The following is a 20527-nucleotide window of genomic DNA, read 5'->3' as shown; positions in this document are numbered from 1 at the left end:
AATAATATAAATAATTTGGATGACGGTAAGGCATTGCAATGAAAATACTATCGAGATCAAACGTGTGTGTGTGTGTGTGTGTGTGTGTGTGTGTGTGTACAGATTGAGTTGGTGTCAAAGAGCAGAGAGTTCAACGAGATTCAGTTGAGAATGAACGAGAAGAGGCTCTTGAACACTTTGAACAGGGACAAGAACAGGATCACCATAAGGTCAGACACATTTATTGTATTGACAGTGGCCCATACAGTATCACAAACCCTGTTTTTAACTTTTAGATTGGAATTGCATGTGGTAGAGGGAGACACACGCCATTGTAATGAGATGTTTATGTATTTTTACAGATTTCCCATTGAGGGAAAGATCAAAAACAGTGAGATGAAAGTGAACTGGTAGGTTTATTCATTCAGCGCTTGAAAAGCTGTGGAAAAGCAGTGTTGAATAAAGAAGGAACACTGTTTTATTGCAGAATTTATATTATGAAGTTCTTACTGACTGACCACTATACAAATTATGTGTTTATTGCTTTGTCCTTAGCTTGATTCAGGCTCAGTTGGGTTCCGTCGCAATTCAAGAGTTTGGACTTACACAGGACACAGCAAAGATCTTCAGGAATGGGATGCGCATCAGTAAATGTATGTTGGGTAACTCAGGGATAACAAATGAACAAAGTGCCCTTTGACTGTATTTGTTTTAACTTTGATTGTTTTTGATCCCAATGAGGTCTGTCTGAGTTTTTGAGTCAGCGATCCAAGATGGGTTTCTCTGCCCTGCTCAACTCTCTGATCCTGGCTAAGTGCTTCAGAGCCAAGCTTTGGGAAAACTCGCCCTATGTTTCCAAACAGCTGGAGAAGATAGGTGGATACACAGACATAGCATAGTATAGGACCTTTTATCTGAGCATTGTAAATATAGTACTAAAATATAATAATTTGAGTGGTTCACACTCATTGTTGTACATTATGGATTAATTAATAAACCACACATTAAATGTACAAGTTGTGTGTTTTAGGCCAGACCCTATCCACTGCCATGGTGAACGCTGGACTCACCACTTTCAGCAAAATAGAGGAAACCAATGCCAGAGAGCTTGAGCTGGTCAGTATGTATAATATTTAAAAAGAAAACACTGCTTAATAATATAAACTATTAATTGAGCTTGATCTGTGGCAATGTAGACATTCTGATGCTTCAACTGTAAAGCTGATTTTAATAGTTCAGGTACTGTTACGTTTAGCACTGTCTGAAAACTGTTAATACCCTATCAACACAAAATACATACATAAAAAAATGTTGAATAAAGATTTTTGGGTAATTATTGTAAAAGAATCTGGATGTGATTTTTTTCTAACTGTATTTCTGTTATTTAGATTCTCAACAGACACCCACCATTTGGTAACCAAATCAGAGAATCTGTCATAAATCTCCCAAAGTATGAAGTTACTTTGGAGCAGGTAAAAGATGTTGCCAAATTATTTTAAATAAAATGTTTTATTACCTCATATAATAGAGCTTTTCACTTTTAATCCTTTTTCTTTAAAGTTGTTTCTTTTTTTTGTAGCTTCCAAGGTATAGCTGTGCTACGGCAGAGATTGTGGTAAAGGTGAACCTAAAAAATCAATCGCAGCTGCTGTCCAGGAGAACAGCTCCAGAACACCACTATGTCTCTCTGATCATCGGAAACCCTGACAACACTGTGGTCTTCCTACAGAAACTCAGGTGAAACCCAGTCTCCCAACAAATGTTGTGTTGTCTTTGCTTTCTTTCACTTAACATGTATTTCTCTAGAATTACTTTATTAAATCAGAACACAGACCTTTCACCATTATGTAAATTAAAGACGGAACCTGGTTTGAGTGGATATAGGATATTGATTTTCAGCAGGCATCCTCTTGTTGGTTTTCCAGTGACTTGGTGTTGTTGAAGTGTGGAAGCTGGTCAAAGAAGATTGAGGTGGCGAAGGCCTCGAAAGGAGAGGAGATCAGTGTCAATCTCATCAGTTCAGAATATGGTAAATGTTGGAAATACCTTTGCATTTACATAAATGTAATAATTCGCCTTGCCTTTTGTTCAATTGTTGTGCAACGAAGTGCTGTTGTTGAGCTGATACATCTTTCATCTGGCAGTTTGTTGTAAAGCACTGTTTTTGTTATATGCATATCACTGAGGAATAAGTCTAATGTGTCAAGTTAAAGGAGGCAATTATTCAATTATTATATTTTTATCAAAATAAATATTGTAATAACTTAAAACATGGAAAACAACAACATATTTTCAGGCATTTTTGCTGTATTCAAAGCTAACTCATAAAACAAATCAAACAAGATTTTCGAGTTGTTACACGTCTGTATATAATAGAGATGGGAGAAATAATCGATTCTTAGATGCATCGCGATGCGGACGTGGAAGATTATGAATCGATTAACAAATGTATAAAAATAGATTATTAAATGTTAATTGATAACATAATGTTGACGGAACGCAAAAAGCGGAACTCGCAGAAGTGCAGCGGCCGGACTGCATGTGTAGCGCACACAACAGAGAGACCAGTGAGTGTTCCCCTGTATTCCGCACACCTCCACTGCTGAATGAATAACCACCCTACTAAAATGTCACACAATCATTAATATCAATGCGCAAGTAATGCTTTTAACTCGCAAACCGCGAGCATGATGACACTCGACGTTCGGCAGCTCTATGTGTATCCTGTCTGAGGCCGCGCGAGAGAGGGCGAGCGGCAAAACCTGACGCTGAAAGTTAGTGGAGAAATATATTAGCAGTAAGTTTCAGTCTGGTAGTAAACGTGCAGCGTAGGTAACTGTGTGTCCGTTAATAAAAGTTTCCCCAACTACTGGAAAAGTGAAGGCTGTTAGCGCTAGCTAACATCTCCCCTGTACAAGGGCGTGCTCTCCTTCCCCAACACCAGACTTTTGGGGACAAAGCCTTCAGCGTCACAGCCCCCACCCTCTGGAACTCATCCCCACAGAGACCTGAAATGCTCCCTGTCTGGACATAAAAAAATCTACTAAAAACCCAGCTCTTTACCCAGGCATTCACTCCTGAATGACTTTTTGTTGTTCTGTCACTGTAACTATGTGTAAAGCGTCATTGGGTCCTGTGAAAGGCGCTAAAAATATTTATTTATGTAATGTTAGCTAAATTAGTAACGAAGTAACATTAATTATCGGCTGTATGTCAGTACTAACTAACCAACTAGTCAAGGGTTGAGAACATCTGGTACAAGCTTAGACTAAACTGGTGTACAGCTCTGTCCTGTATTGGAAATCCTGATTATTATTTTTCAGTTTTCAGAGGAGTCTGACAACTGGTTGTTAATGAAATGAGGGACCATGGAGCCGAGGTTAATAAAGTAGGGATGCAAACTAGTCCTTTTAAGCTAATTAGGAGATGTTTCTTTTGGATTTTAATGCTCAAATTAAATGCTTAGTAATTATCCAGGGATCCTGTATGGAAAAAATGATGCATCAAGATGTAACGATAATCGTTTTATAATTGAATCGCAGCCCTCTGTATAGTAATCGAATCGTGAGGTGCCCAGAGATTCCCACTGCTAGTATATAATGTACATCTTGTTTTTGGCTATCAACTGCCTGTCAGTGCATTTACTGTACATATCTGCCTTTTCCTCTCCTATAGTGGGCCTGGACATCCAGCAGAAGTTCAGTGTGTACTACTCTGGAGCCAGGAGGTTTGGAACTGATAATCCATATAACATATCATATGACCGTACCAGACAGAGACCGCAGCCATCTGCACTGAAACTACAGTCTACATATCAGGCTGCAACTCCGAGGGAAAATGCCACATCTGCTACAGACCAAGGCACTACACTGGAGCTTTGTTACTGATGATTTTGTTAATGCTGAAATATAAAATAATGTATATTGACAGTAGTTTTTCAAAGGCTTTTCAAAGGTTGAAATTAGATGTTTTTTGTTTTCTGTTCAAATAATAACAAACAGATTTAGTCAATAAACGACAGTGCAACCACTTCTGCAAGAATAAGGATCTCTGTGGCCACGATTGCTGTGAGTACAATCACGTCTTCCACTGTGTACATGTCTTTTTGTACACTCATGTATCTACCATGTATCTGCTTTGTGTGTAAAGATAATAGATAATTCATGTGTGTCCGTCACCCTCACCAAGGTAAAGTAGGTGTAGCTGTGGCACGGAAGAGGTCAGCAAGTCAAGAATCTGGCTTCTCTTCCTATTTGAAAGACCTGAGGAGCAGGTGTGACACACTCGCGCAGACTCCTGTCAAAAGACTCAAGGTGAGAAAGAAAACAGGTATGTCTTTTTTTGCCCACATCGTATCGTCTAAACATTGCAGCCATCATACAAAAAACAAGAGTTGTTGAATTGAGTCCGTCACAATTTCACGTTAAATATATGATATAGGCCTGAGGTTGTGTTATCCTCAACCAGTCTCATCTAATATATCACACACAACACAGTAGGATTAAGTCTGCTGAAGTCAGAAGATGCTGATGAGTCACAAGATTATAGGAACAGCACAATATCTATAACATATAATATGACTATATACATTTACAGGTACTATACTGTATAGTATGAGGATATGAGAATGAGAGTCTATGTATATATGCACTTTAGACAAGATATTCAACCCATTATTTAGTTTACAGGTGTAGAATATGCAGATTAGGTACAATGTCTGCGTTTCTATGTTCAAATCCAGATGAGGTCATAAAGATCATGCTGTATGGATAAATGTGCAGGCTACATGTGCATTGTTGTTTTAATTCTACTGAACCAAATGAGAATAGCAAATAGAATCTTTGCGTGAACTAGACAAACTACAACAGTCTTTCTAGTCTTTCTTGTGTCCACATCTTTCTGTATAACTAAACTGAATAAATCTGTGTTTGATGCTCTGTTTTTATTTGCTCAGATGAAAATGAGTGAGGAGTCGGTGTCTGTCAACATGCAGGAGTTTTCTTACAAACCCAAAGAGAGGCTACCTACTGTTTCCAGGTATTCACAGTTACATTGACATTTTAGACATATTTAGTGCAATAGGTGTCACGTTTTTGTAGGCAATGGAATAAAGGGATTTGGATCCAGTTTCTAGTGTTTATTAAGAAACAAGAAGAAGGTACACAAGCTTTATGGGATTGTGAGGCAGGTGAAGACCAAGTCCAAAACACTAGCGAACAAATTCAGACGGTATACAGTCCCCTCCAAAAGTATTGGAACGGTAAGGCAAATTCCTTTGTTTTTGTTGTACACTGAAGACATTTGGGCTTAAGATCAAAAGATGAGTATGAGACAAGAGTTCAGAATTTCAGCTCTCATTTCCTGGTATTCACATCTAGATGTGTTAAAACAACACATCCACCCGTTGTTTGAACCCACCCATTTTTCAAGTGAGCAAAACTATTGGAACATGTGACTGACAGATATTTCTTGTTGCCCAGGTGTTGCCTTTTAGGTTGATTGTCCAAATATTAAATAGCTCTGCATAACTGGTCTAAGTTTTCAACCTTGGTTCAAACCTATAAAGACTGCATTTCCTGTTAAAGAGGATAAACCAACATGAAGACCAGAGAGCTTTCTATGGGCGAAAAGTAAGCCATTGTCAAGCTGAGAAAAGAGGGAAAATCGACCAGAGCCATTGGACAAACATTGGGCATAGCAAGTACAACAATTTGGAATGTCCTGAAAAAGAAAGAAACTACTGTTGTACTGAGCAAACAGACGTCGAACAAGTCGGCCAAGGAAAACAACAGTAGTTGATGACAGAAATATAGTGAGAGCTGTGAAGAAAACCCCTGAAAAATCAGTAAGTCGCCAACAACCTCCACAGTGCAGGGGTGAAGGTATCACAATGTCCTGTTTGAAGAAGACTCAGACAGCCGAAATATAGAGGCCACACTACAAGATGCAAATCCACTCATCAGCAGGAAGAATCAGAAGGCCAGATTGAAATTTGCAAAGAAGTACAGAGATGAGCCGCAAAGGTTCTGGACCACAATCTGATGGACTGATGAGACCAAGATCAATCTCAAGCAAAGTGATGGAAAGGCCAAAGTGTGGAGAAAGAAAGGAACTGCTTATGATCCGAAGCATACAAGCTCATCTGTGAAGCATGGTGGAGGTAATCTCATGGCTTGGGTTTGCACGGCTGCTTCTGGAACAGGCTCATTAATATTTATTGATGATGTAACTGATGATGGTAGCAGCAGAATGAATTCAGAAGTGGACAGAAACATTTTGCCTGCCAATTTACAGAGAAATGCATTGAAACTAATCGGGAGGAAGTTTTTCATGCAGCAGGACAATGACCCAAAGCACACTGCCAACAAAACAAAGGACTTCATCAGGGGGGAAAAGTGGAAGGTTTTAGACTGGCAAAGTCAATCACCTGACCTGAACCCAGTAGACCATGCATTTCACCTCCTTCAAGCTACACTGAGCAACATTTAGAGCAATCGTGCAGGGCAACGTTGCCGTCAGTGGTAATGAGTAAAGATTACTACCGTAATCCCCTTCCCCCATCACTCCGCCACCCGCCCCGAATTGAGAGCTGAAATTCTGAACTCTTGTCTCATACTCATCTTTTGATCTTAAACCCAAATGTCTTCAGTGAACAACAAAAACAAAGGAATTTGCCTTACCGTTCCAATACTTTTGGAGGGGACTGTAGGCAATAATCCAAAGTCCATAAGCCTAAATAAGTGTGAAAAACAAAGACAGGAACAGAAGTGAAAAGAATTTGTTAAAATAAGTTTGGTTTCAATTAAATCTGATGGCCTGACGCTGAATTACATTCATCTCCTATTTTATTTAATGAAGTTATGGTGGGAGTCAGTATGGAGCGTCAGCAAGACCTCACATTGAGATTGTGGATCTGACCGGAGAAGACTGGGCTGAACTGCCTGACACAGTTCATCTGGACGATGATGACAGTGGTAAAAAAGTGGCATGTGGAAGATTAACTCAACACAATCCCCAAGCATTGTTGAGTTTTACAATCACATGTTCTGTATTTTTCTGTCTCTCACGCTCTGTCATTTTCTCTCCTTTTGAGATTATCATACAACTTAATTTAAACTCCTCATTAGACAAACGACCCTGGTGGTGTTGCATGTTTTGGCTCATTAACTACAAATCCCATATACTTTACAAATTGCCAGTTATTTTTCTGTGTATGCTATGTGATTCCCTAGCCATTGTTATCAGCTCATTTCAGTAAACTACCAGTACATCATCTTGAAATGTACACTTCGAGCACAGTACAGGGATTTATAAGCCATGTTCTCAGAGGGAAAACCTCTGGAGATAAACAACAAGCACACAAGGACATTGTCAAAAGTATAATGTTAACATGGTTCATGAAAAACATTTTTCATTGGCTATAGATGTTTCATTTTAGGTGGCAGAGGATTTATTAATCCACCAACAAAGAGAGAAGTAATGCATGCTTGACACAAAAAATAAAGGTGATGAAATGTTAAAAATATTCAAGGATCAGGTATGAAAATCAGTCTATGAAAATGGCCAACAACTAGGAAAATGTTTGTACATTACAATGTACATTACGGAGCGACAGTGAACGCACCACTGCAGATGTCACTCAGTACCACGTTGGTTTGCAGTGAGAGAGCAGGGGTGGGTGAGTGTTAGTGAGGGGGAAAGTGAAATGAAGGGAAGCAAATTTAATTAGTGAATAAACAATAAAATAAGGTGGAAAATTACCTAGAATAACCTACTATCAATACAAATACATTATACACCACTACTGCCCCCACCGGCCGCTGCCGCCACAGTTACACTGTCTTAATGAGAGCTCAACAATCCGGGAGCGGGTGTGTTGCATCTGTCTCTCAGAAACACGAAACAAGACCATGGACTTTTGTGTTGCGGTTTCGGTCTCGGTTTCAAAACCGTTACAGCCCTAATCATCTGGCCAAGATAATCGCCTATACCAGGGGTTTTCAAAGATTGAGACTGTGGCCCTTCCGCCACCGCCCCTTAGTTTACTTGCTTAGTTTTGCTTAATTTGTGGATGCCTATGGGATCATGATTACGTTAGTTGATCACATAGACACTCAACTATAAAGCCAAGCTAACCTAATATTGCTGTTTGCCATCAACCTCAAAAGGCATGTATTAGTTTTCATTCGCTGAGCCTCCCCTGAAACAGTTTGGAGCCTTCTGGGGAGGCCCGCCTACCACTTTGAAAACCTCTGGTCTTTACCATCGACTTGTTAGTTCTGCACAAGTTTTTAGTGAATGATAGAAAACGTGCAAAAAGACACCAAGTAAGATCTTTAAAAAACTCAGAATCTATGAAGGCCCAAAGTGCAGTAACACTTGATGGTGTAGCTATTCTTTTTATTTAAGTCATCTGTGTTTAGGTTCCTCAATGTGGAAGAACCCAGGAATCAGTGTTGGTGTGAGTCAGAACCATAAACCGCATCCAAACCAGATCAATACAACCAACTTGGCTAACTTGAAGAGGTCTGCTGCTGTGTCAAACCAGGACGAAAATGCTGCAGCCTCACAAATACCAACTGTCAGCTTTGACCTTGGATATGAATGGGACGACTGGGGCGACTTTGATGACGAAAACTTGGTGCATGCCAGCGAGACATCATCGGCCTTGTGTCCAACAAATGCTAAACCTGAAGTCCAGCAGTCTTTTGCCACAACATCAGCACAAGTATTCTGCCATCATTTACAAGTCAAACCCTGTATAACCACTGCCAGAACACCACTGAGGTAAGGCCGGACTTGTGTAATTGTGTTAAACATCAAAAAATGTGTGAAACAAATCTCCTTTCAGAAAACAATCGTTCCCTGAGGTTTCTTATTATCATTAGTACAGTAAAAACATTTGTCATATTTATGTGTTTCAGGTCGATTTCACCAACTTTAAGTCCTGAAATCAGAAAACCAGGACTGTCACAGGTCACAGTCAGACCGCAGAACAGAATCACACTCGCCTGGAATAAAAAGGTGTGCGTGTTTGTGTACAGAGATCTGTGCATGTGCTACTTTTGCAGTTTAGTGGTATCCTAAACAATATGCTATTGTATACATGGTTACTCAGGTAGACTTTGTTGTCGTGAGAGACAAAATTAAGCTAGCTGGCTTACATACTGTACATATTACAGTATTACAGTACCATGTAAACATTAACATCTTACTCCTGTCAATGTTTTCACCAAATAATATTTTAAATGTCTCTCAGCTGTAAAGATACATTGAAATGTCAACAAAACTTTTAGTGACTGTTGCTCTTTTGCTGATGGGATTTTCTCTTTGTGGAAAGAAATATTCTGTGAGTTTATTAATAGCAAAAGGGTTACTGACTGTCAGGTTAAGATTAACTGGTGTATGGTCAGTACCCGAGCTAATTGGCACGTGTGACACTTGCCTCTCTTCCTCCTTGTACAGAGACCAAGCATCTTCAGTGAAGAGGTCACAGTAAAAACACCACAAAATCTCCAGAAACAGAGTGAGACCCACGTGGCCCCACTTACCAGAAGGTTTGATTTTTTCTCAACAGTGAGCGTCCCACCAAACACCAGCTCATCTGTCAGCAGAAGGTAGAGGAAAATATGATTACAAGGCTTTTATTTTGACTCATTACAATATTCAGTCTTTAGTATATAATGAAAATAATCATATATTCAATACACTTTTACTAAAGGATGCTTTTTCACCTGATTCACCTAAATAATTGTTGATTTTTTTTACATCCTGTACACTCAGCACCAGCAGCAAAGAAGAGGAAGCTTTCCTTGGGATATTTGATGGAATATTTTAGAAGTAATGCTTGTCTGACATGAATATGTTATTAACATGAAGTGTTTTCTTTATGTTTGTGTTAATTTTTCATTAACCTTATAGCTTCACATCAAGATTTGTAGACTGTTTTGAAGTCAGGTTATTATATATTCATATTGTAAATGAAACAAATTGTTTCTAAAGTTCTAATTATTACTAATGTTATTTATTTATTTATGTATTTATTTATTCAATAAAGTTTGTTTATTGGATGATTCAGTACAGTCAAGTAGTAGCTTTGTGATTGTTGCCAAGTATTTTAGAGACGTCTGTGGTTCAGGGGGTAGAGCGGTCGTCCACTTATCAGAACATCAGTGGTTCGCTCCCCCAGTCTGCATGTCGAAGTGTCCTTGAGCAAGAAAAGTGTGAACATGTATGAATTAGTTAATTTCTGTTTCTGGCTCATCAGTGTGTGAATGTGGTGTAGTGTAAAGCGTTTTGAGTGGTCAGAAAGACTAGAAATGCGCTGTACAAATACAGACCTTTTACTGTAGATGAGAGGCCCATCCTTTGAGCTATCGTGTATAATGTATATGTATTTATCACCACTCTATACAAGTCTGAAAATCTGTCTTATTTTACCATTAGGAGTCCTGCTAAAAAGCACTAAAAGTTCCTTGAGTTTCCCTTTAAGAGCTTTTCATGAAGCTGCTGAGGGCAACTTTTACTGAGGAACTGAGAGAGCTCAAGTAATTTACTCACTTGTCTACAGTGATTGGTTGACAGGTGACCAGTCTGTGTCAATGATTGGATTAAATTAAATTAGATTATATTAAAAAAAGTAAAATTAAATTTACATTTAAAAATGTGATCAAATCATTCAAATAAATCAATTAAGTTATTTAATGAAATCACATCAACTAAATTATATTTTAAATATTAAAATAAATATTTTTAACAAATGTATGTTTTAAACTGCATCAAACAAAGTAAAATATGGACTTTTTTTTGCCTCCCTCCTTTGACATTCAGCACATATTCTACAGCTACCCTAATGCGTCGATGGCCATGAAACCACTTTTATTTATTTAATTTGGTGATTATTTACTGTACACTTAATGATCTGTGCAACAAATGGATTACTGCATTTTTCCAGTGTTGGTGTAAATTAGTGGAGGAGAGTTAGTGGCGGATTTAACTCACCTGCCATCAAAATATGCTTTTAAATGTTAAAATTGTATTTTTCCAAAGAACTGATGCAATGAGACAGACTGTGAGCAGGACACTTGGGATCCTGTACTTTGTAACCTGAAGATCGGACTGACACAGGTGTTATTTGTTGGAGCTACTTGAGGATGTTTTGTGAATACGGCTTCTGATGTTAGAGGAGGACGTTACATTCCCTTTTTATTGTGTGTAGGTTTAGGTCTGGCCCATTGACTGTATAAAATTAAGGTCAGGTCCCATAGTTCCTTCTTCCGGACAGTGCTGGTTGAAATCGCGTGAGTTGGTCAGCTGATAGCGCGAGATGTCTGTGACATCACTTTTAGCGCGGAGTTTGTTGTTGGCGGAAAAGCTTCATCCTGAAAGTGTGAACACTTATTTTTTCTGTCAATTGACTGAGGGACAATTATATAAGTTTTAGCAGATGGAGCATTAGCTCATGACTGTATGACGCGTTTATGAAATGTTAATTTGAGAAGCTGTTTCACTTTACGACCAACTAAAGCGGTGAGTTTCTTTTTGTTTTGCTTCCAAACTGTAACGTTAGCCAGCCTGACAGACCGTAACTAGCAGTAGCATGCTATTTTTGTTGTAATTAGGGAGACAAACAGATCGTACATTAGATTAGACTACTTTCTATCCATCAGCCAATTTAACCAGGTGAGCTAGTTGGCCAATAATCAGTCGCTTTATACAGTAAATAACGTTACACACACTGTATGTAAGTTAACAGTGAGTAACCGTATATTATTTATAATTTAAATGTTTCCTTTGAGTCATTTAACGTTACGTGGCCAGCCCTTTAAGGTTTCTTTCCTTATTTCTCTCTCTCCGTCTTTTAGATGGAGTTGTCTACTGTCTGCACTGAAGGCATCAGCACAGACGGATGTGTTATTAAATCTGACAGGAGTCACAGGAGAAGCAAAGTCCCAAGTAAGTTGGAAGCTTTATGACTTTTTGAGTAAACATTTGATTAAAGATACATCATTAGCGTGTTATAGTTAATGCAATATTAGGTTGAGGAAGCAATATTTGCAGGACTCTAATATTAAATTTACTGTCACTTTTTTCAGAGTGTATTTTGTTTTTTAATTCTGGCATATGTCACTGAACAAATGTTAAATTAGGAACAGAATAAAATAATTGTATTAAATGAAAGCCTGTAACATAGGCATGTCTGAAAAGCTGTGTCATTCTTGCTCAGTTTTTTTGCACTACAACCTGTAACAGATTTGTTTTTGTTTTTTGCTGATTTGATTGAAAATGTGCGCGTCTTTTCTTCCAGGGGATGTGGAGATGGACATTGAGTTCCTCTACAAAGCTGTTCCTCAGCTGGCCAAGGTTTTCCGCATCATAGACAAAATCGGAGAAGGTACGCACTCTGCATAACTTTATCCACGCCATAGGAGTTTAAATACTATTTGTTTAAAAATAGCATTTGTTAAATATTAATACATTAGTCACTCATTCACCTCATTGGATTTATTGTAGCAGAAGAGGTGATGTGTTCACTATTGTAACTACCTATGTACCTTTCCAAACCAGAAATCAATTCAGTGCCTTCAATTAGTCCAAAATGCTGAAGCTCGACTTCTAACTCAGTGCAACAATATGACCTTATGACTCCAGTTTTAGCATTCTTGCACTGGCTGCCAGTTTCTTTTGGTATTGATTTCAAAATTATTTTATTTACTTTCAAGGCCAGACGTGGGCAAGCACCATCATATATCTCTCTATAGCTTTTATCCCCCTATGAGCCAGGATGCAGACCGAGATCCTCTGGTAGGGCGTTGCTAACTATTCCAAGGTCTAGGCTAAAAACCAAAGGAGCTTTTGTTGTCGGGGCTGCTACACTGAATGATTGTTGTTGTTCATGACCTGTATCTGTTCATCAGGTACGTTCAGCTCGGTATATTTGGGTGAGGCTCAGATGCGGGACGGTAGGAGAGAGATGTTTGCCCTGAAGCACCTCATCCCAACCAGCCATCCTACACGCATCGCTGCTGAGCTTCAATGTCTCACTGTTGCTGGGTGAGTCCAATACTGCCTTTTTAATGAATTGAACAGCTAATGCAAATTACTTTGCATCTTAAAATACTTTTATAGACTTCGCTTCATGTATAGTTTATGCTGTTGCTCACTTTTAGTCAAGCCCTTTAGTCAAACCCATACTTTGATTCATCTGTTGATTCCTGGACTGATGTATCCTCGTGGAGGCATTTCTGGTATATAGTTGTTTTGGGGTTCGATTCCTTGCAGGAATGTTTGTGTCATCAGGTATGAAATAAGTGTAGTCCTGCAGAGGTGGCAGCTCTGGCACAAGAACAGAAGACAACAAAGGGGTCTCGAACCTCTGGTAGTGGTGTGAAGTGTAGCAAACCTTGTCCTTCTTTAGGTGGAAGGCCTCAATGGCATGCAGCTCGTGGTGGCTGTGACGGTCGAGCCATAACCACAAGCAGCATTGTTGAGCAATAAGTATTAAATAATTGTTATACAAGTAACATACTGTCTGTGTTATTGTTATTTTATTTCATTGGGCCTTTTCCGAAACTGCTTGCTACTCCCTCTCCCTAACTACTTCCACTCAGTTTGCGCATTCATGCGGAGGGTCCGCCACATTGAGTGCCATCCGAAACCAGTGAGGGCAGAGTGGTAGTGGGTTGTTAAACCCTCCAATGCTGAGTGAGCTCCACTGCTGAGTGAGCTCCACTGCTGGCTTGTTGAAGGTGTGTAACACCCTTTGCTGCACGATGGGGGAACCTTTTTTTCAAATGTGAGTTCCATGTGACTTCGCCGGTTAACGTGTAGGATTTTTAAATTCTGAAACTACACTAACGTTTCATATCACCATTCACAGGTTAACAACATTGTGTTCAATAAAAAATGCTCTTGTCTGATAGACAATAGGCCTTAAAATGTTGTTTTCATTGAATCGTATTCATCTCATGTGAAAATCTATAGCCAAAACAAAATAGTCTACATTATAAACGACAGAATAATAGAACATGGCACAACTATATACACAGGGGGATCACGTAACAACAACAAAGGCATTAAAGAAAAATAGTTAAGTCTTTATAGATTTCAATTGTTAATTTCTTCAGACTACATAATGCTTCAATATAATGTTTGATTTATTTGGAAATTTTGTATTTGTGAATGTAATATTAATATTTTTAAAATAAGATAAAGAGGTTCAAATAGGCTTTTCTTTTACAATGAATATCACTTTTCATAAAAGAATATAATATTTATTTTTTGTAAATATAAAGTCATAAGAAATATTCAAAATATAACCAAAATAATATGGTTCATAAAAAAACACAAAATGAATGACACATGCTTTCTGTTTCGTTATTGAAAAAAACACACTTTACCTCAACATCAATCCTGAATCTTAATACAAATGTTGTTTATTTGATACACATATTATAGCAGTGATTGCAGCGGTAACGTCAGATCCTATTAACGCTGGGCAGAGGGTATTTTGTCCGAAAGTTGGCCGCTGTATGTAGACCCCACGCGGGTTAGGGAGCTCGATTTGGCTGAGGTTGACCAGAGTTCACTCCGGATCGTAGTGGAAGTGGCGAGGGTCTAGTTTCGGAAAGGCCCATTGTGAGCCTCTGACAGTTAGTTCAAAGGGAGTTTCATCGGAGTTTATTGTTCAGTTTTCCTGTAATTCTACCAGGTAAAATTTCCTCTGCAGAGCTTCTCTATTCTTGTTATCTGGCTGTTTATAACCCTTATACAGCAGGGGGACATGCTGTATGTACTGCAGTTATAGGGTTAGAGATTTTTATACTTACTACAGATGTGTTGCAATGCTGACACATACATTTTTAAATAATGAATTAAAGAACTCTTGTTATATCATAACTGTTTAATCTCTTTTTTTAAAGGTTATTTTTATGCCGTAGCAAATTGGTGTGTGGGTTCCTCACTTGTCTAACGTTGTATGATTCAGCTGAACCTACGCACCTCTATACAGTGATGGCTGCTTTGGCAAGACACTAATTTGTGCCCGGCCAAGACTGACACACGTTGAAATGAGTTCTGTCGTCTCACTGAGTCTTCTTCACTTTACAGAGGCAGCGAGAATGTAATGGGGGTGACTTACTGCTTCAGGAAGGAGGACCATGTGGTGATTGTCATGCCCTATATGGAGCATCAAGCTATTGTGGTATGTACATTGTCACACAATAGCTTCTATCAAGCATGTGACTACTGCTTTTCAGTGACACACTGATTTTAGCATGGACTGGCATAGATCTGTAATGTAATCCCTAAAACATGAATCATTTTTTGTCTTTCTTGATGTGGCTCTCTTGTCTGTGCTTACTGAAATGTGATTTAAAATTTGTGATCCAATCAAAACATATTTATCAGGACATCATTGGCTCATTGAGCTTTGAAGAGGTCCGTCTGTACATCTATCACCTGTTGAAGGCCCTGAGGCACATCCACCAGTTTGGAATCATTCACAGAGACATCAAACCAAACAATTTCCTCTACAACAGTAGAACCAAAATGTGAGTATTTATCCCCCTCTGTAATAAGTGCCGCCGCATACTTTCATCTGATTGTTTCATTTACTCTTTTAAAAATATATATATAATTCTGAATGCTGGTGACTTGGTGAGCAAAAGTGTCCGACTGTTTTGGCATCTTAGTTGCCATTTTATCTGTTAACGGGAAAATTCTGGCCTCCCTGTGTAGTTTGGGTACGAGGTGAGATGGGTGTTCGGAGATTGCTTTGGAAATGCTGAATTTCTTGATTTAAATTGTGTGTGTAGGTATGCACTGGTGGACTTCGGCCTGGCTCAGGGCACTGCAGACACCCAGATTGAGCTGCTGAAGGTGGTGAGGCAGAGGCCATCGCACAAAGGTGGCGGGTCCACAGGGAAACAAGACACGACACAGCGGAGCAAAGCACTACCTAGACTCCCCCCCAAAACCACCACCACAGCCTCAACCTCGTTGCCTCTGCCTCCACGGCAGTCCACAACCGTGCCACCTTCCTCCTCCTCTTCCACCTCATCTTCCTCAGCTTCTCGGAAAGCACTGATCAAAAAAACACGTTCTGTCACCACCGCTGTCACCACCTCCAATTCTCGCACAAAGCACACAAAGGTGTCTGCACTAAGTCAATATAATACCTTTTTCTGGTGTTTCGGAGTTTTTTTTGTCCAGTTAAAGCAGAATTGTAAATGAGTGTAATTAGGTTTCTCTGGGTAGCACAAACCTTAAGTTGGTTAAAAATTTCCTTTGCGAATATGTTAAAGTGTCTGTGTTTATCTGTTTGTGTTCTGAACCAATGTGTTGCTTTTAGCTAAATTCTTATATCCATTTTTGTTTTCTCTAGGATTTGACAGGACTACGCAAAGTGGCACGGCCTGTGTTTGGAGAGAGGAACCTGAACAGCTGCACTCCTGCTCCATCCACCACAAAACAAACTGCCATTAAGACACAGGTAGGGACAGTGGAAAGTAAAGTTTTGGAAGAATAAGAGCTTACATTATTTCTCTTTTTATTATCAGGTATAAGAACACTGAATAATCACACCAGAGATAGATAGCAATTACTAATATTTAAATGTTATTTATCCTTGCATTGTAAATGCATTTATTTTTTGTTTTAGCTTATTCCTAAAAACACTGTTTGTTTTAACGCGATATGTTATGGTATTAAGGGTGTGTATCAGCTTTTTTTTCTTCATAAATTATTTTATTCAGCTGGTGAAGCCCGGCAAAGCAGAGGACCCAGCCAGCCGGAAGTACTCTTCAGCCAGCCGGGGCCCGCTCCCTGTCAGGACCCAGAGCAGCAGTCAGAAACCTCCAAGGACTGTGCAGCAGGTCCTCACTTGTAACTGCTACCTGACTGACCGTGTCTGCAACATCTGCATGTCCAGGTAAGAAAAGAGAGCGAGAAGAAGAATGGAACCCACTTTTACACACCGTAACACACTGTAAAATATCTCTTCATTATAAGTGAGATTTAGAGCTTTTTAGCACAAGACATCCATTTAATTCCAGTTTTCTCTCATTGATTTATGTGTTGTTCCTGCTTCATGTTGCTTTTCTTAATAAAGGAAGCAGCAGGTGGCTCCCAGGGCTGGAACACCAGGCTTCAGAGCACCAGAAGTCCTCACAAAGTGTCCCAACCAAGGAACAGGTTGGTACCTCAATGACTACAGTATTTATAACCAAACAAATATGATGACAGCTGAGCAAAGATTTGGAGATGCTTACTGTTAAACTCGTGCAGAATATGTTCATACTATACTGAAAATAATTACTGAGAGATCTAAGACTTTCTCTATTAACACAAAAGGCCCATTTCTCTCAAATATTGTTTACAAGTCTGTCAAAATCTGTGTTAGTGAGAACTTCTCCTTTGCAGAGATAATCCATCCACCTCACAGGTGTGGCATATCAAGATGCTGATCAGACAGCATGGGTATTGCACGGGTGTGCCTTATGCTGGCCACAATAAAAGGCCACTCGAAAATGTGCACTGTACTGGGACCACCGTTTGCCTCACACAGTGCAACGCATCTCCTTCACATAGAGTTGATCAGGTTGTTGATTATTGCCTGTGGAATGTTGGTCCACTCCTCTTTAATGGCTGTGCAAAGTTGCAGTCAAGTCAAGATCCCGATGAGGACGACAAGCATGCAGATGAGCTTCCCTGAGATGGTTCCTGACAGTTTGTTTGAATAACCAAAACATTTCTGCAGATTGTTGAAGCAGCTGTCTGGGTGGCTGCTCTCAGACGATCTTGGAGGTGAAGATGCTGGATGTGGAGGTCCTGGGCTGGTGTGGTTACACGTGGTCTGCGTGTGAGGCCGGTTGGATGTACTGCTAAATTATCTCTGAAATGCGTTTGGAGATGGCTTATGGTAGAGAAATGAAAATTCAATACACGGGCAACAGCTCTGGTGGAGATTCCTGTAGCCAATTGCACGCTCCCTCAAAAATAGTGACATCTGTGGCATTGTGCTGTGTGATGGAACTGCACATTTTCGAGTGGCCTTTTATTGTGGCCAGCCTAAGGCACACCCGTGCAATACCCATGCTGTCTGATCAGCATCTTGATATGCCACACCTGTGAGGTGGATGGATTATCTCTGCAAAGGAGAAGTGCTCACTGACACAGATTTTGACAGATTTGTGAACAATATTTGAGAGAAATAGGCCTTTTGTGTACATAGAGAAAGTCTTAGATCTTTGAGTTAAGCTCATGATGAACGGGGGCAAAAACAAAAGTGTTGCCTTTATATTTTTGTTCAGTGTATAATCATGCGCTGCAGTGACACATCACAAAATGGTATTTCAGGAAAAAGTAATTTTTCCCCAACTGATGAAAAGGTGCAGTATCTCTGACACTCTGTGGTGGCTTTCCTAAACAGAAGAAAGCCAAAACTGGACTCTTCCCCTGCCACTAATCTAATACTGCACCCTCCCCTGTCTTATCTTTCTGTTCTACAGCCATAGACGTGTGGTCAGCTGGCGTGATCCTGCTCTCACTGCTCAGTGGCCGTTACCCGTTCTTCAAAGCCAGCGATGACCTGATCGCCCTCACTCAGATCATGACCATACGGGGCTCCAGAGAGACCATCCAGGCTGCCAAGGCATTTGGTGTGTATCAATAAGTTTTACTCCTGCTTCTGTATTATGATTAATCCAGCAGAACTGAATTCAGCCTCACTCTGATGTATGGAAAGCTCTGTGTAGATAATGAACCTGTTTTGTGGTTGAACTTCAGGTAAGGCGGTGGTGTGCAGTCGGGAGCTGCCTCGACAGGACCTCAGGACGCTGTGTGAGACGCTGAGAGGACGGAGGCTGTCACCAGATGAAGTCACACCACTTCCAGAAGCCAACAAAGACTCCATCGCCACCCATCATCACAAGATCCAAGATGACACGCCTACACATCGTTCCACTGAAGGAACGTTCAAGCAACACAATGATGGAGCAGGTGACACTCCTTCTTCTCTCTCATCTGCTCTCCCAAAACATGAACATTCAAGGAGCACAGAAACCACTGGCCTCACTAAACAGAGCTCAGAGACAGACTGCAAGGTGGAAGAAGATGAGCGAGGCTGGGACAGAGTTCCTGATGAGGCCTACAACCTGCTGGACCGGCTGCTGGACCTGGACCCTGCCACTAGAATCACAGCCGCTCAGGCCCTGCAGCACCCACTGTTCAAAGACCTGTGAAACCAGACCAGGAGGCTCACGTCAACATAACTGAACTGACAGCATCCTAGGCTTTGGTTCAGATTGAATAAACTGGTCTGCAAAGACAAAAGGATGAGATACTTTATGTATTTATCTTAGAAGTTGTAACCCAGCAGAGCAGTCAGTCTGTCCCCTCGTGAGAAAGTATTCTGCTGTACACAGGATCAGACGTTTACATCCCTGTGTGGAGAAATCACCTGAACCAGAGAATAGAAGTCTGGTACATTTCTGTAAGGGGAGAAGTTGTCTTTCATTGTTCTCTCCATCAGACACTGTTATATACTTCATTTATTTTAATATTAGTAGCCATTCAAGACAGGTTTGACTTCCTGTTCACAGACCTCCAGTTAAGAGTTAAAATCTGTTTTGTTTTTTTGTTTGTCTTTCATGGCAGCTGTACTTTGAGAATGGGCATTTTAAAGGGGGTGTAGATGTGCATTAGCGATAACGAGACAGGAAAAGTATTGACTTAAGACATTATATTGGCTGTTGTGTCAATAGTTGGACAGGTTTACAAAATCTGTAAAACAATCCAGCTACAAGCTGTCTGGTAAAATAAATATTTGACCCTGAAGGTCTCTGATCTCTGAAGAATCAGCTTAACTGCAGTTGAGTATATGGCTTTTTAATTTGATGTTCTGTACTTTTATACTTTGTAGACCAAAAGAGAAAAATACCAAACTTAAGGAGTCTTGCCATTATGTTGTCTACCTGCTGTAGACTTGACAGATGCCCCAAGCAAAGATTAGCCTTTTTTATAGCTCCAAGAAAACCTTGTATTTAACACATCTTAAGAACGTGAAATATTATTGTTGTCTGAACTGAGTCTTGACAACAGCTTTAAAATTGAAGGTGCACATGAATTCCATCTGTATTTTATGAACGAGTGTATGATAGCTGCTGTGTGAGAATATGTCTGGGTCAGTTGTGTTAATTTATAACACTGAAAAAGTCAAGTCTGCCTTACTCTATTTGAATTTTCTAATAAACTGAAAAATGAAGCAAGTGGCTGTCATTTACAGAAAAGTCTTAGATATGTGAGGCATTATAATTCACATTTAAAATTCCTTCAAAAGGGATCGCATTAATTCACATTTAAATTATACACGTGAATGTGAAATGAAACTGCAGATATAAAGTATTTGTTAAATCATTAAAAAAGGTAGTTGTTGCTAAACCAGCATTTGGTTTTCTATCTTCTAATGTAAATGGCAACAGTTGTATGTGGGGTCAACAATAACAACAGTAATTACTCATAGTTGATGAGATTTCTACTAATAGCTTTG

General features: G+C 39.7%; 2 protein-coding genes across 4 annotated transcripts in view; both read left to right on the top strand.

Moving 5' to 3' along the window:
- hfm1 (helicase for meiosis 1) overlaps positions 1–9905 on the top strand; it is a 20736-nt gene extending 10831 nt beyond the window's left edge. The window contains exons 28-38 of the mRNA XM_046052275.1: positions 1559–1716; positions 1905–2008; positions 3655–3840; positions 3981–4046; positions 4168–4292; positions 4934–5016; positions 6838–6953; positions 8403–8766; positions 8904–9003; positions 9445–9596; positions 9763–9905. Coding sequence (XP_045908231.1) covers positions 1559–1716; positions 1905–2008; positions 3655–3840; positions 3981–4046; positions 4168–4292; positions 4934–5016; positions 6838–6953; positions 8403–8766; positions 8904–9003; positions 9445–9596; positions 9763–9817 — 1509 coding nt within the window. The 3' untranslated portion in view covers positions 9818–9905. The remainder of the gene's footprint in view (positions 1–1558; positions 1717–1904; positions 2009–3654; positions 3841–3980; positions 4047–4167; positions 4293–4933; positions 5017–6837; positions 6954–8402; positions 8767–8903; positions 9004–9444; positions 9597–9762) is intronic.
- A 1139-nt stretch (positions 9906–11044) lies between these two features.
- On the top strand, positions 11045–20242 carry cdc7 (cell division cycle 7 homolog (S. cerevisiae)). Of its 3 annotated transcripts, none has more exons than XM_046052268.1 (12): positions 11045–11508; positions 11844–11934; positions 12287–12373; positions 12897–13032; positions 15088–15181; positions 15388–15530; positions 15795–15858; positions 16364–16471; positions 16734–16909; positions 17090–17172; positions 18489–18638; positions 18766–20242. In XM_046052268.1, exons 2-12 carry the CDS (start codon positions 11844–11846, stop codon positions 19218–19220), a joined length of 1587 nt encoding a protein of 528 aa, XP_045908224.1. In that variant the 5' UTR covers positions 11045–11508; the 3' UTR covers positions 19221–20242. The 3 variants fall into 3 exon arrangements, with proteins under 3 accessions (XP_045908224.1, XP_045908223.1, XP_045908225.1); XM_046052267.1 differs by having other exon boundaries at positions 11055–11508; positions 15795–16131; XM_046052269.1 differs by lacking the exons at positions 11045–11508; positions 11844–11934; positions 12287–12373 and adding an exon at positions 13590–13727 and having other exon boundaries at positions 12904–13032; positions 15795–16131.
- Positions 20243–20527: the final 285 nt, after the last annotated feature.

Source organism: Micropterus dolomieu, linkage group LG06 (genome assembly GCF_021292245.1).
Source record: "Micropterus dolomieu isolate WLL.071019.BEF.003 ecotype Adirondacks linkage group LG06, ASM2129224v1, whole genome shotgun sequence".
In the NCBI taxonomy this organism is placed as follows: Eukaryota; Metazoa; Chordata; class Actinopteri; order Centrarchiformes; family Centrarchidae; genus Micropterus; species Micropterus dolomieu.
This window is presented reverse-complemented; position numbering and strand designations above follow the sequence as displayed.

Excerpts from the sequence above, each read along its gene's own strand:
- cdc7 (XM_046052267.1), top strand. The coding sequence starts at position 11,844 with ATGGAGTTGTCTACTGTCTGCACTGAAGGCATCAGCACAGACGGATGT. Across the intron at positions 11,935-12,286 it reads CAGGAGAAGCAAAGTCCCAA|GGGATGTGGAGATGGACATT; the intron begins GTAAGTTGGAAG and ends CTTTTCTTCCAG. Across the intron at positions 18,639-18,765 it reads CCAGGCTGCCAAGGCATTTG|GTAAGGCGGTGGTGTGCAGT; the intron begins GTGTGTATCAAT and ends GTTGAACTTCAG.